The following is a 16,919-nucleotide window of genomic DNA, read 5'->3' as shown; positions in this document are numbered from 1 at the left end:
AAATCGGTTGTGTGGAGAAGAAAAGGTGAACACTACCATGAGTCCTGTGTCGTGCCAGCAGTGAAGCATCCTGAGACCATCCATGTGTGGGGTTACTTTTCATCCATGGGAGTGTGTTCTCTCACAATTCTGCCCCAAAAACCTGCCATGAATGGTATCAAAACGTCCTGCAAAAGCATCTTCTTCCATGGATCCAGGAGCAATCTGGTGATGATCCGTGCATTTTCCAGCATGATGGAGCACCATGTCACAAGGCAAAGGTGATAATGAAGTGGCTCGGAGATCATTACATTGAAATTTTGGATCCGTGGCCAAGCAACTCCCTGGATCTTAATCCCAGAAAACCTGTGGTCAGTCCTCAAAAGGCAAGTGGACAAGCAGAAGCCCACAAATTGTGATCAACTCCGAGCACTAATAAGGAAAGAATGGATTCCCATCAGTCAGAAGAAGGGTCAACACTGTAAATATTGACTCTTTGCATATATTCAAAGTTTTTGCCTATAAAAGCCTTTAAAACATATGAAATGCTTATCATTGTTTTCCAGTATACCATAGAAACACACAAAAAAGAAACTTTACAAAACACAAAATGTATGTCACTGCCAATACTTTGGGCCATGGCTGAACATATAGTGCTATAAGACACAGACACAGACACAGACACACGTTATGAATGCAGGCGCCCCCTTGAGGAGGGGATCCTTTATTTTTATATGCAATACCGCCTCAACCCAGCAGATGGCAGTGCAACTCTGTGGATCAGGAGTCACCACCAGTCCTATGACCTTGCTTTGGTTTACAGCTGTTTTTGTAGCGTGTGTATGCTTGAGGAGGTCACTTATGTTTCTAAACGGACGCAGATCGCATCTACACACGCAATTACCGGCCTGCAAGAGGAATATTCAGTATTTGAAGCCAATCTGGTGAGTAACAAAATCGACTAAGCATAACCACCACTTTACCTGTAATGTATGCGCTGTCGTCCTTTATGTCTTCTCTGCATTTGTGTTTCAGTTTCATCGGTGCGGCGCATATTATAGAATCAGACTGTTCTCCAACTACTCCATGTAATGAATCGTAACCTAGGAGAAGTTTAGAACAAATCATGTTGCGTGTCCTCCACTAGCTCGCTCGTGTGATGATGGTCTCTGTTTAAGAAAGGTACTCTAATGCGTTCAACTCAGTCCACTTGTTGATAAACATATCTAAACAATGCGCAAAACCATAAGGGTATTCAAGAAACAATACATCAATTTAAATTCGAGCCTACTACGAATAAAGGATTACTACAATTAGTGATGCTTCGATATCTTTATTATTATTTAACTATGCGTAATCATTATCGTGGGCAATTAAGTTACACAATATCACACGAGCAAGAATGACGTGAATGGGTATGATCACTCATAAGCACGAGGCTGCAGGTTACATCACGACTGTGAGAGTGATTGATGTTATATAACACAATGAATAGAATATTGAGTAACTTACATTTTGTCACAATACGGCCAGTTCGATACGATGTCAAAGCAGGATACAGGGTGTCCGAGTAACGCACCGTAGTGGCATTTAGTACCCAAATTAATCGTAAAAATATATATATATATATATATATATATTTATTTTATTTTTTAACACCTTGAGTCTATTTTATAGTTTGTTTTGGATGAACTAGAGTGGTGGACACAAATTTTGACGATGGGTCCTGTCTCGACTTTTTGACTTTTAGAATCGCCTTTGACCGCTTCAGAGTGGCTGTCTGTCTATGGACATGTACGAACATGTCCTTAAAACAACCCTTAACGTTCGTTTTCAAAACTGTGCAACTCACCGAGTGGTTAGTGGTGTTCGTTGATGATTAAAAACAAGTAGCGTAGCGAAATACAGTTTCTGTCGTGTTTTATTTGTCATTTTGTAAAATCCCATTGATTTCTGTTGGAGGACTCATTGCTCGTTGATATTACTGCGCTACCGGAAACGGAAAAGGGGGCTGTTTACATTTGGTTGTAGCAGAGCCCGTCTACGGAGAGCCTGGCGTAAACCACAATCGAGCATCTCGAGATCCTGATCAGGAGCGCAGTGAACACTTTCAGGGAAATAAGGGGTGTACTCCGTCCCCGATCTATTAGCAGCTAAGTCTTATTGTACCGAATTTTGGTTGTAGTTCCACCAGAGTTCCACTGGGGGTGATCCACTGGGGGAAGTAACCAGAGAGTGCCAATTCTCTTCCTATTAGACATTCTCTGGTTGTAGTCTTTTTGCTCAGTTCTCCGTCCCTCAGAAGGCTAGCGTGAGCAGAGCAACTGTGCTCTATGCAGGGGGGCAGGGTTTCATATTATTTTGAAGTTTCCCCGGGCGCCGCCATTGGCTAGCGGACCCCCACCTGCTGTTAGCATCCCATTGACTCCCATTCATTTTGGCGTCACTTTGACAGCGAATAACTTTACATCTGAGGCGTTTAAAGACTCCATTTGTCCATTATTTATTTCTAAAGAAACACGAAAATGTATAAAAGGCTCCATTACCTTGTATCTTACGTTATGGCCCCGTAGAAGCAATTTTTGTAAAAATAGGCTAACGATTGCGTCATAACCACGCGACTCTCTGTCGCACAGTAGAGAATTGCCGTATGGACAGGAGGAGAAGCTCACAGGCAATCGGGGGGGACGTGGAGGCAAAGTGACAAAATAATTAATCAGAATACATAGCAAAAGTTTCTCCTGCTCCTAGCTTATGGACACCTCCTACTCACACTCTCCGTCTCTGCAAGTTTCGGAAGGGAATGATTTAGATTTCTCATGGCACAGCTACTAGAAGACAGACGGGTTGCTCACGTCACATCTACGTCGTCAAGCTCAGTTTGAGTCTGCGCAGTACGCTCGATCCCCAGGAAGTAAGAGCTTCTAATTGACTTCACTTGTCTCCGTTGAATCCAATGGGGTCGCTGTGTCCAGTTTATACTGTCTATGGCTCTATGTGCTAGACACCGAGTTCCGTACAGCATCCTTGTACGGCAAAGTGGCTGTCGCCATCAAGTGGTCGGGAGTGTACTAACGCTTCAGACTCAAATATCGAGCGGAAGTTTATACGCGGTTGTGAGGTATCTGAAAAAATAGTTCCACTATAGCAAATAACACGGATTGAAATCATACATTGCGCCGATATATTTGTTTTTAATCATCAACAAACACCACTAACCACTCGGTGAGTTACACAGTTTTGAAAACGAACGTTAAGGGTTGTTTTAAGGACATATTCGTGCATGTCCATCGACAGCCACTCTGAAGCGGTCAAAGGCGATTCTAAAAGAGTCAAAAAGTCGAGACAGGACCCATCGTCAAAATTGCTGTGTCCACCACTCTAGTTCATCCATAACAAACTACAAAATAGACTCAAGGTGTTAAATACCGGAATTATCCTTTAATGCGCTCTTGAGACAGATTTCGCCACCTACTGGTGTAACGATGTAACCCTGCTCAAAAACTTTACACCATTAAAGGGGATAGTTCACCCAACGTGATGAACGTTGTTCCACTTCCAACCCTGCATGATTTACTTTTTTCTAAGGAACATACAATATATTTTGAAGAATGGAGGGCTGGGACTAAAGGCCAGTTCACACCAAAAACAATAGTTTAGAATAAACAGAACGCTAACATCCTGCTAATGTGGACGGCCGCTAATGTAGTTATCGTTATAGTCATTTTTATAGTTATCATTATTGGTGTCAATTTGCCTACTATGTTGTCTGCCACTTTAAATTCTTAAGCACTTTAAAATCGGGTGAATTTTGATTGTCTGTCGAAGTTTTTAACGTTCATCAGCTGGAAAAAAAAATTCTGAAAGTGATTCCAACGTTATCATTCCTCTGTGTCATTCATTATAGCTGTGGTGGGGACCTCCCTATTCTCATAGAATTAGAACTTTATTATAGTATCGTTTTCATTATAGTTATAGTCCTTGATGTGACTGTGAATGGGCCTTAACTATCTGATATCTGTACATTTTATTAATAAATAGTTTGGGTCTTCAAATTTGATTGGAAAGTGTTGTTTGTTCCAAGAGTGCTGAATCTGATATTTAAATCCCTTGGAGTACGTTTCTTTCACTAGTGAGCTGGAGTGTGAAATGGAAAACCTGAAGCAGTGTGTAACAAAACACTTTCCGCTTTGCTCCTCTGTTCCAAATTGGTGTTTGCTCTGCACATTTGCATGGTGACACAAAGTTTGATGCTTTTCTTCTTTTAGAGCTAGTTTCTTTAATAGAAACGAAATATACAAACAGTCCAATTTTTATCTGAAACATAAGTTTGGCCTACTTGATAATAATTGTTTATACAACTGCTGTATGAAAGCATTACACTTGCAAATGTTTTATTGCTTAAATAAAGGACAATGATTTAGATCATTACAACTTTTGAAAATATTTACAATTGGTTACCTTATTCGTCTTGAGTGATCGGATTGCTTGCCTTGAGTTGATGCATTGCATTGACACTATGTTCTATAATAGTATGAGTGTGTAATGTAATCCAGACATACTATATTCGTTGTGTTGTCATTGTCATGTGGCTTAGTTGTGTTGCTTCACTGTCATTCAAAACTCCTCTCCCATGGCCTCATGGGATAGTAAAGCGCACTTCGGAAAATTACTTTTGAAGTAGTTCATCCAGGTATTTTTTTACTGTTTTATGAAAACTATAGATTCGGACATACAACTCTTTTCACATACTGTTTTTTTACTTCTATACATAGACAATATATAGGCCTATATACTAATACATATTTGGATGCAGGCATGGTCTTTATATGATTGAATTGCTATCAAATAAGTGAAAATTCATTATGTGGCCAAGTGTAAACAGGGCTTGTATACTCTAGCACACAAAAGTCATTATATCTTATATAAATTTCCATGTCAGTTTCATTTGTCACTCACAAGTAACAGTTTCCTTTATGGCACAGATAAGCAGGTTCTAGGAGTCAAACTGTAGGAGATCTGATTATCTTATGAATGAAGCTAGAACAAGATAAGAGCCAATATCTTCATTTGTTACAACACACCTAACATCCCATTCATTCATACAGTACCATGTTGACCCCTTATAGTAGAGTCATTTTGATCTGCCCCTGGCCTGCACCTCTAATAATGGTGTTGCTGTACTTCCCCTCATTCTGTTTGTGTTGATGATGCTATTTTGATCTGTGACTTTTAATCATGACCTTAAAATTCAAGTTGAGTGACACGGGTATATTAGCACAATATTATCCTGAAAGAAATTATACTCCCTTACATTTCCTTCCTAAATGTTCTATGGCAGTACCATGGTAGATCTAAGTCACTTTTAATCAATTTAATGTGCCCTTTCTGAATAAAAATATGAATCTCTTTAAAAAATCTTACTGATCCCAAAACCATGGTACATGGTTTGTTAGAGATTTTAAAATTATCCTTTTTAGTAATCCATAATGTAAGACATAGATAGAAAAAAATATATGTTAGGATGGTTGAATAGAGGTTGTTTTGAAGCATATCATGATCATGTGCTGATTTTGTAATATCAAATGTGTGGCAAAAAGTAAGTTACTGTTGCTACTGTAATGTGAATGTACAAACCACTTATGTTGTAACCTTGCCTAGCTTCCTGAATGACAAGTCAGTTAGAGACATTTATGATTAAGGTCGCACGAAACAGAAGTTGCAATAGTCTTTTCTTTCCTATTGACGTATATTTGAGTAAAACATGTTCTCAAACAAGAAATGTAGGGTGGGACTTGATTTTGTACATTCTGAATTGATTGGATTATTGAATTGTTATCTTTTTCTATTGCTGTGATCTCATGTGAGAGACAGGTTGTCCTGTAATCAGTAATCTGTCTTGTAAGTCATCAGAGAATAAGAGATGTCGTTGCAAGAGGGAGGGGAAGTTATTACAAGGGCATGTGAATTAAAAAAATGTATGTGCACGATCATTTAAAATAACTACTGCAATATTCCATAAAAAAACAAGAACTGTCCATTTTGATTTCATGGTGCCTTTAAATAAATTGCACCGTATGTTATTGTGGCCGAGAGATCTCAACATGCTGCAACTGAAGAAAACACATGCACATAGAAAAAACACCAGCAAATTAAGAAAACATCATCCGTTTGACAACACGTGCTGTAAATACTCACAACGCAACCAAATACAAAAACGCACTGCAAATATCACAAAGCGCAATGCGCTGCAACTGAAGAAAACACATGCAAATAAAAAAAAACACAGCAAATTAAGAAAACATCATCCATTTGACAGATGCAAATACTCACAATGCAGCCAAATTAAGAAACACACTGCAAATACTCACAACGCAACCAAATACGGAAACACACTGCAAAACGCACAATGCAACCAAATACAGAAACGCTCTGCAAAACACACAACGCAACCAAATACAGAAAGGCTCTGCAAATACTCACAATGCAGTCAAATACAGAAACACACTGCAAATACTCACAATGCAACCAAATACAGAAACGCTCTGCAAATACTCACAATGCAGCCAAATACAGAAACGCATTGCAAAAACTCACAACACAACTAAATACAGAAACATGCTGCAAATATCACAAAGCACAATGTGCTGCAACTGAAGAAAACACATGCAAATAAAAAAAAATCCATTTGACAACACATTTTCTGCAAATACACACAACACTGCCAAATACAGAAACTCGCTGCAAATACTCACAACGCGACTAAATACAGAAACGCGCTGCAAATACTCACAATCAACCAAATACTGAAACTTTCTGCAAATACAACGCAACCAAATACAGAAACAAGCTGCAAATACTCACAATCAACCAAATACTGAAACATGCTGCAAATACTCACAACGCAACTAAATACAGAAACGCACTGCAAATACTCACAACTTAACCAAATACTGAAACTTTCTGCAAATACTCACAACACAACCAAATACAGAAATGTGCTCCAAATACTCACAACGCAATCAAATACAGAAACACACTGCAAATAACACGGAAGTGTTTCAAGAGGACCCCGGCAAGTGACAAACCTGGCTGGGACCGCTTATTGTTCAATGTCTACTCGTCAATGTTGTCAATGACCTGAAAGGTGAGTTTTTTTGGGGGGTTTATTTTAAAATCCTATTCGTATGTGCGTTGCAAGTTTTTGCAGCGCATTTCTGTATTTGGTTGTGTTGTGAGTATTTGCAGCGTGTTTCTGTATTTGGTTGTCTTGTGAGTATTTGCAGCGAGTTTCTGTATTTGGTTGTGTTGTGAGTATTTGCAGCGTGTTTCTGTATTTGGTTGTCTTGTGAGTATTTGCAGCGAGTTTCTGTATTTGGTTGTGTTGTGAGTATTTGCAGCGAGTTTCTGTATTTGGTTGTGTTGTGAGTATTTGCAGCGAGTTTCTGTATTTGGTTGTGTTGTGAGTATTTGCAGCGAGTTTCTGTATTTGGTTGTGTTGTGAATATTTGCAGCGAGTTTCTGTATTTGGTTGTGTTGTGAGTATTTGCAGCGAGTTTCTGTATTTGGTTGTGTTGTGAGTATTTGCAGCGAGTTTCTGTATTTGGTTGTGTTGTGAGTATTTGCAGCGAGTTTCTGTATTTGGTTGTGTTGTGAGTATTTGCAGCGAGTTTTTGTATTTGGTTGTGTTGTGAGTATTTGCAGCGAGTTTCTGTATTTGGTTGTGTTGTGAGTATTTGCAGCGAGTTTCTGTATTTGGTTGTGTTGTGAGTATTTGCAGCACATGTGTTGTCAAACTCATGATGTTTTTTTAATTTGCTGGTGTTTTTTCTTTTTGCATGCGTTTTCTTCAGTTGCAGCGTGTTGAGCTTTTTCAGTCGCAGTACAAGAGTGTAGCCTATTTTGTTAACGTTAGTATTATTCCTTGTGACGAAACGGATATAATGTAACATGCATAAAATCGTGTGGTTTCATGGTTGCATTATGTTCCCTGGAACAGCCTTTTGTCCTTTGTACTCAGATTGCGTGTGTGTGTGTCCAAATGGTCTCCTGACGTCTCAAGTCTGTAATCTCATTCTGTCAGAAGCAGTTTAACACACACAGCCAGTGGTGCATTTCTGCTGAACATCGCTCACACAACATCACAACACACACACTCTGCTGTAGGACAAACTCAAAATCCAGTCCTGACATCATGGAGGTTGTTGTTGGTAAGATAAACAAATTAATTTAACTCCTTTAATTCTAATGAAAAATGTAATTTTAATGGTTGGTTGATTTCAATGCCACTTGGTTTTAAAACTAATGATTTTGTATAATATGTTTTTGTGTTTGTATAATATGTATTTAAATTTGTGTTTGGACAGAGTCTATTTATGTGGTGTTCTGTGTGTAGCAAAAAATGCAATGGTACCGTGATGGTATCAGATAACAATATGTCGTGTATATATATCTCACTCAAAATCTCATCTGGTCACTTTTTCCTGATTAAGAAGTTTTTACATATAAAGGAATAAATAATAAGCTGATTTGGTGCTCAAGAAACATTTCTTATAATTATCAATGTTGAAAACAGTTGTGCTGCGTAATATTTTTGTGGAAGTAAAACAAAATTGTTTAGGATTCTTTAATGAATACAAAGTTCAGAATAACAGCATTTATTTTTGGTAACAATTTAAAAGGGTCACTGTCACTTTTGATCAATTTATGCATCCTGGCTGAATATTTATTTATTTATTTTATTTTTTAAATCTTACAGACTCCAAGCTTTTGACTGGAAGTGTATGTTGTGCAAACTAATGTACAACATGAGATGGAGACCAATCATATTATTAGCCTAATAAAGGCAGTTTTATTTTACTTGGGTTTTTTTACAGGTTGCATTATGGGGCTGTCATGTTGATATCACATGATAGCTGATTTATGCAGTGGCATCAGTAACAGATGGCACAATTGCGCTGCTAGGTGTCAGCACAAAATAATTAGATTGATTTTAATGGGGAAAAACTATTAATCCTTAGAATATTTTATAATTAAGATGTATGTATTATTTTTGTTTCAATTTATTTAATTTTAAAACAATTATTTACATTTATTTGAATACTTTTATTTAGTCACGCATTGAAACTGTAGTCATTGAATTTGCCATTTTTATTGCTGAAGATTAATATATGATGATATGATATTGTGAAATTAACTCTGCTTTAACTCAACTCGCAACAGTGAGCATCATAAAGCCTCAGTGATCTATAGAGCTCAGAGGAAATTGAGTTAAAGGCTAACCAGGCGTTAATCAAGGCATGTTTAGTTGATTAAGGCCAAGATGGATTACCAGGGACCCATAGACCAACATAAAGCTCTAGTGTAGCCAATCAGGACATTTCTTTGAATTGAAGTCTACACCTTGCATGAATTTGCATGTTGCTGAGACTTTGAGATCAATGGGGCCATTATATGCATGAACGCCTCTAAGCTCTGGGTGTGTGAGACGTGTCTTAACAACTGGTGCTACTTGCTGCTCTCAGTATAAATGGATTAGGCATGTGTTTGCTTGTCCTATTTGAAGAAGAAAGAGGATGGAATGAATTAAAGTGGAAATAGATAGCAAAGCCTGGTTTAGTTCAGCACAACTCCTCAGTGTAAAGGTGTGTTCACACTGACAGCTATTTGCAGCTGCAACGCGAACAGGTGTAGTTCTTTTATATTCCTTTAAAGGGAGCCGGTGATGAAATTCCAGGAAAGATAATTATGTGTGATGTCTGTTTTGTTTCTCTTAGCTTGTTCCATGGGCAGCAGCTCTAGTCTCTACAGTGCCCTGGCTAAGACTGTCAGCAGACCTCCTCTTCCTCACACTCGGGACTCCACATACTTTCCGGGGAACAATCTGGATCAAGACCTGGCGGACCCTTTGGAGCTATTGCGGGAATGTAGAGAGGTTTTGAGAAACCGGCCTGCCCAACTGCAGAGAACTCTCATCCAGACGGGGCATGGAGACTCCAGGCAGACGATCAGAGTTATGCAGTGGAATGTACTAGCACAAGGTATAAACCTAAACCCTATATTCATCATCATTAAGAGGGGACAGTGAATGACATATTACATATTATACGCTAAAACATTTTGGGGATATGTAAGAGCCTCTTATGGCCACCAAGACTGCATTTATTTGATCAAAAATAAATCTTGAATCATGTTTCGTGAACTATTACAATAAAAAAAAATTCTATTTGAATTTAATTTATTCCTGTGATGACAAAGCTGAATTTTCAGCAGTCTTCAGTGCCAAATGATACTTCAGAAATCATTCTCAAATGCTGACTTGCTGCTAAGAATTTTTTTTTTTTATCAATATCAGTTGACAACTGTTGTACTGCTGAATAGTGTTGTGGATTTATTTATTTGAAATAGATTTTTTTTTTTTTTTAATGATGTAAAAGTCTTTACTGTCATTTGATTCATTTAATGTATCCTTGCTGAATAAATGTAATTTTGTAAAATAAAAATAAATAAAAAATAAATCTTACTGACACAAAAGTTTCAGGATCAGGAATAAAATAGGCAAATAGTAATAATGAAATATAATTATTAATAAACAATTATAATACTAACCACCAAGAACACACTAGCAACCACATAGCAACTCGCTAAAACCCCTTAGGAAATCTTAGCAATGCATAACAACACTCTAGTGTCATGGTGGTGAGTTTTATGGAGTTTATGGTGGTTATTATAGTTAACTAAAAGCATTAAAAAAATATATAGTTTTTAAGTATAATAAATATTGACTGAAATTAAATAAAATATTTTAAAAATTAACTTCTTTATTTCAGCTAGATGCCAAGGTAAGATTTCTTTTTGTTTAGTTTAACTTGATGTATTAAAATAGTTCAACTTTAATTGTATTAATAATGATTGTTTCGCTAATCATTATTACATATTCGGGTCTTTAGTGACCCAGATTTATATCTAACACAGATGGCTCTCTAACTGCCACATTAATATAAAACTAAAGTTTATATCTCACAATTGTGACTTTATAACTTACAATTATGAGTTTATATCACGTAATTCTGGCTTTATAACTTGCAATTACGAGTTAATATCTCGCAATTCTGACTTTATAACTTTATAACGAGTTTAAATCGCACAATGCTGAGAAAAAAATTGCAAGATAAAAAGTTGCAGTTACCTTTTTTATTTTTTATTTAGTGGCGGAAAGAAGCTTCCATAATATTCTTTTGTTTTATGCCTGCGGTAATTATGACTGAAACATCACATCATCATTGTGTATTAGACATTGCCACTTTGAGGAATAAAGGTGAATTGCACTTATTGAGTAATCAGAGATTCAGTCATTTTTGCGAAGAAAAAAAAAATACGCTAGCGACCCTATTTACTTTTTACAAAAAAAATTTATTAGAAACCACGCATTCTTTATTATTTTACTTTTTTTTCTTGTTATATTGTTTATAATGAATTCATTGAGTAATACTAAAAAAGGTTGATGTCAAACTTTAAAAAATGAAGGAGGGGTAGGATAGTGAATGATGTACTGATGTACGGGTCGATAAAGACCCGAGGTATGTGTTTAAGGGTTAATAAGAAAACAGACATATTTAAAAAATAATAATAATGACAAAATTACTAAAACTTCAACTCAAAATATTAATTAAAACTATAAAAGTATCTCAATGATGCTGAAATTACACTGCCGCAAGGTGACATTTTCATAAAAATCTTTGACTTTATAAAGTTGTAGCTAGGATTTACAGAGATTTTTTTTTTTAAAAACAATCCACCTTCTCTCTGTCCCGTTGCAGCATTAGGTGAAGGCATGGACAGTTTTGTGCAGTGCCCCGTGGATGCTCTGAACTGGGCTGAAAGGAAGTATTTGATCCTGGAGGAGATCCTAACCTACAGACCTGACATCCTATGCCTACAGGAAGTTGATCACTACTTTGACATGTTTCAGCCCGTCCTGGCAAGTTTGGGCTACCAGGGCAGTTTCTGCCCCAAACCATGGTCTCCATGTCTGGATGTGGAGAACAACAACGGCCCTGATGGCTGTGCTCTGTTCTTCAATCACAAACGCTTCCAGTCACTAAACACAACACACCTGCGACTGTCCGCCATGATGTTGAAGACCAATCAGGTGGCCATCATCACCGCTCTACGCTGCCGAGACACAGGTCGGGCGTTCTGTGTGGCGGTGACCCATCTGAAGGCACGGAGCGGTTGGGAGGTCCTACGCAGCACACAGGGTTCGGATCTGCTGCGCAACCTGCGGAACGTTGTACAGAGAATAGAGACCGAAGAAAAGGCAGATGCAGACGTTCCTCTGATAGTATGCGGCGATTTTAACGCCGAGCCGTCAGAAGACGTCTATAGGAATTTCGCAACATCTAATCTGGGACTGGACAGTGCGTATAAGCATTTGAGTACGGACGGGAAAACCGAGCCACCTTACACGACGTGGAAGATCCGGCCCAGTGGCGAGAGCTGCCACACGCTGGATTACGTGTGGTATTCGCACAGAGCGTTTGATGTTAATGCGGTTCTGGACTTTCCTACAGCCGAACAAATTGGACCCAATAGGCTTCCTTCCTATAATTACCCTTCAGATCACCTCTCCCTCGTCTGTGACTTCAGCTTCAAGGATCCGACGCTTGCCTCCCAGTAATAACAGACTTATTTTGCAAGATATTACACAAGTCGAGACTTGTGCTGGCACAGTATTTCTACATATTTTGTTTGCTGTTCATGAATAATTAACACTTCAGCCAGTACATCCTTAAAGGGACAGTTCATACAAAAACAGAAAGATTTCATTTTGTTCAACTTCGTTCAATGTATCATTTTCTTGTACTGTGGAACATTAAAGGAGATTTGTTTTCATTTGCTAAGACAATACAGCACAATAAAATCTTCTTAAAGCAAAAAACTTTAGTGTAAAAGTAGTCATTTTGTCCATACAATATGATAGCTTTGTGTGAAATCTTCCAATGTTGCTTTTTAAAATCAAACCTGCATTCTAAAGTGGTGCCAGGTTAGACATTAGTGGTGAAATGCAATGTTTATGCAAGATTTAAGAGCTATAATGGGGAAAGGGGTTCAAGAATTAACTTAAATATCATTGTTCCTCACACAAAGCAATAGCATAGCTTCAGAAGGCTTGAATATTACAATTTTTATGGTGCTGTAAATTGGCGTCTGTTTTTATTGTATGGACAAGAGCAGGTAGGACATTAAGTCAAATATCTCCTTTTGTATTCCACAGAAAAAAAAAAGAAAATACAGGTTTGGAGAGGTTAAGTAAATTATAACAGAATTTTCATTTTTGTTCGATTTAGAGGCCGTTTACACGACAGCGTTTTCAACTTAAAACGGAAAACTTTTTATGTGTTTTGGCCCTTCTTTTACACAACAATGGCATTTTGGGGGACTGAAAATGCAAACTTTTGAAAACAGGTTTCAAAGTGCATGTTTTTGAAAACGATACCGCGTAAACTGTAAAAACGTGAATTTGTGAAAACCGTGTCTATTCAGTGTAGTTTTTCTTAACAAATTGGCATCGCCAACTACTGGCCTGGCAGCAGAATACAGCTTCTTTTTTTTTTTCGTTTTCACGGATCCGTGTGAATGGGAATCATTTTGATAATATTGTCGTCTGTATACGCGGAAAACGCAAAGGAAAAACGTTTCCGTTTTATTGCATTGTTGTCGTGTAAACATACCCTTATTCTTTTAGACTGGTATGCTTCTAACTTCAGGGTGTAGGTTTAAAAGCAAAAATGTTAAAAATAAATTCTTAATATGTGACTCAAATCATCCTGACATTTTTTGGGGGTCTTATTATTGGTAATAACATGACAGCTTGCACAAATAAAACTATTGCATTGTGGTGTTTTTTTGTTTTGTTTTTAACGGTTAATATGTTTGGGAAGGTGTCAAATTCTGCATACACTCATTGTGTTTCATTCACACTCATGTATAAGTGAGGGAAGCCTTATTAATAAATAATTTCCTTTATGCAACATCCTCAAAATTATTTCACAGCTTCACCAGAGTCTACTCTACATGATCAATTGCAGACAGGTTAACTATTAACTATTAGGACTATATCACATGAGCTCCTCGTTTTATAGAGTCAACCTTTAAAGGGCACTGCGGGAAGAGGATGCAACTCAATCCCTTCCTCAAGGGTTGTTAGGGAAGTGTGCAAAACCACTAGCCCAATATTACACTACATACTCTCATATATTTACACAATGATCATTACAGTCTATTTTAATTTTTTTTACATTTTTGATAAAACCAAATGTTATTTTAGTATTATTGAGATACTATTTTAGTTTTTATTAGTATTTTGAATGCCTTTTTTCTACTTTACATTTTAAAGTTTAAGCAATTTTGTTGTGTTTTGATGTTATTTTGTTGTTGCTTAAATATGGTTGTATAGTTTTTAATTTGTGTTTGTTATTTTAGAACATCAAGTTAAACTAAATGAGAAATGTTGCCTTGGCAACTAGCTGAAATAAAATATAGCCTGTATAAGATTTGTGTATATACTTTAAAAGTATATATAATACATATAAATCTTATCAAAGCTATAGTGGTGTTCTGAAATGAGGAGGCAAGGTCTTTTATTAATCAAATGTAAATTCATGTCCCAGTTACACTTAATGTTGCCACATTTTCCTGGTTAAATAAACATTACACTACATAAAAAATAGAAACCAACTAAAATTATATTTTGTATGTTTACATTGTATTTAATGATAATTCAATTGTAATTAATGTTCTAGGCCTATTCATTAAAACCAAGTATAAATCTCAAGTGTTTTAAGCATTTTTACATTTATAAAAAATAAAAAATGTATATATATATATATATATATATATATATATATATATATATATATATACAGTACAGGCCAAAAGTTTGGAAACATTACTATTTTTAATGTTTTTGAAAGAAGTTTGTTCTGCTCATCAAGCCTGCATTTATTTGATCAAAAATTCAGTTTTTTTATTTTTTATATTGTGATATATTATTACAATTTAAAATAATTGGTTTTCAATTTATTATACTTTAAATTATCATTTATTTCTGTGATGCAAAGCTGAATTTTCAGGATCATTACTCCAGTCTTCAGTGTCACGTGTGACATCCGGTCTATCACATGATCCTTTAGAAATCATTCTAATATGATGATTCTTTATCAAAGTTGGAAACAGTTCTGCTGCTTAATATTTTTTCATAACCTGTGATACTTTTTTAGGATACTTTGATGAATAAAAAGTTAAAAAAAAAATATAATACAAAAAGGCAAATGTTTTAAAAATAGAAATCTTTTGTAACAACAATATACACTACTGGTCAGCATTTGGAGTCAGTAAAAGGAGTCAGGAGTCTTTCTTTTTTTGAAATAAATCAATACTTTTATTCAGCAAGGATGTGTTAAATTGATAAAAAGTGATAGTAAAGAAGATTTATAGACTTTTTTTTTTCTTTTTTTTTAAATGCAGTTCTTTTTAACCTTTTATTCATCAAATATATTAGGCAGCAGAACGGTTTCCAACACTCATAATAAATCAGAATATTATAATGATTTCTAAAGGATCATGTGATAGACTGGATGTCACATGTGACACTGAAGACTGGAGTAATGATCCTGAAAATTCAGCTTTGCATCACAGAAATAAATGATAATTTAAAGTATAACAAATTGAAAACCAATTATTTTAAATTGTAATAATATATCACAATATGAAAAAAAAAAAAATTGTATTTTTGATCAAATAAATGCAGGCTTGATGAGCAGAAGAAACTTCTTTTGAAAAACATTAAAAATAGTAATGTTTCCAAACTTTTGGCCTGTACTGTATGTATGTATATATATATATATATATATATATATATATATATATATATATATATATAAGACAGTAACAATTTAAACAATATATTTTATTTGTGAACTGATGTGCAGCTGTTCTTTTTAATAGTCAACTTATTTTCGGATCATCAGTCATCATCATGCTCGGTAAACAATGTCACAGACATGAAGATGTAGCCTATGTTTAATTTCACTAAACTGGTTGCCCACTCCAAATCCTGCCCGTACACAATGGCGGTCGTCGCATTATCCAGGTTGGATCATAGACAGTATATAAACGGGTTGGATGTGCACATTGGTGAGGGTTGAGGAGATTCCCCCTTCTCGTTCCGGGGGGCACCGCAATACGACCGAATGGGCACTTTACCATTAGCGATTAAATGGACATGGACTCAATATATATATATATATATGCTATATTTAACATTTGTTTTATTTCAAGTAAAGAAAAGAAAATGATTAAATATATATATATATATTTTTTTTTTTTTATTGTTGCCTATAACCCTGAAACATGACCAGGATGGCTTGACACGTATTGAGAGATTCTGGTGTAGAGCGGCTCCAGTTCACACAGCAAATGTGTAGAAGATATCTAGAAAGCACACTAACCTCCTAGTGACAGCATTTATAACTGCATGCAGAGCCAAGAAATACAACTTCTTGCTGTGGACTACAGCACAATGACTTAATGATTGTAGATTTCCATTGAAATCTAGTTTGCTGGTATGCAAAACAACAACAAAAAACTAAGAAAAGATTGTACTACTAATGTTAGTGTATGAAGTGAATCTCATATTGTACCTCGTATTCAGTGCATTTGGGGTCTAACTTGTCTTCTTTTAGCCAGGACTATCAGGCTAGGGCAGCATTCAGTGGGACTGGACATGTTTAGTCTAGGTCTTCTGTCCAGTGTTTTATGTCATTTTCTTGTTTCAGTTTGTTCTGTTACTTTGGCTCAGCTTGGCATTTCAAGAATTTTGTGTCTGAATTTGTATTATCAGTGGGTAACAAACATACACCTAAATTAGGTTAGATAGT

At 36.2% G+C, this 16,919-nt stretch overlaps 1 protein-coding gene across 5 annotated transcripts; it reads left to right on the top strand.

The window, feature by feature from the left end:
- The first annotated feature begins 766 nt into the window (after window positions 1–766).
- Window positions 767–14,012, top strand: LOC309491491 (nocturnin-like). Of its 5 annotated transcripts, none has more exons than XM_082190548.1 (3): window positions 767–923; window positions 9,756–10,019; window positions 11,799–14,012. In XM_082190548.1, the coding sequence occupies exons 2-3, from the start codon at window positions 9,764–9,766 to the stop codon at window positions 12,656–12,658; spliced, it is 1,116 nt and encodes a 371-aa protein (XP_082046674.1). In that variant the 5' UTR covers window positions 767–923; window positions 9,756–9,763; the 3' UTR covers window positions 12,659–14,012. The 5 variants fall into 5 exon arrangements, with proteins under 5 accessions (XP_082046674.1, XP_082046673.1, XP_082046672.1 ...); XM_082190547.1 differs by lacking the exon at window positions 767–923 and adding an exon at window positions 8,043–8,186; XM_082190546.1 differs by lacking the exon at window positions 767–923 and adding an exon at window positions 8,066–8,189.
- The last annotated feature ends 2,907 nt before the right edge of the window (window positions 14,013–16,919 follow it).

The sequence above is a fragment of the Leuciscus leuciscus genome, assembly GCF_965113295.1.
Source record: "Leuciscus leuciscus genome assembly, contig: HAP1_SCAFFOLD_287, whole genome shotgun sequence".
NCBI lineage: Eukaryota > Metazoa > Chordata > Actinopteri > Cypriniformes > Leuciscidae > Leuciscus > Leuciscus leuciscus.
Note: the sequence above shows the minus strand (reverse complement) of the source record. Positions and strands in the feature narration are given on the sequence as shown.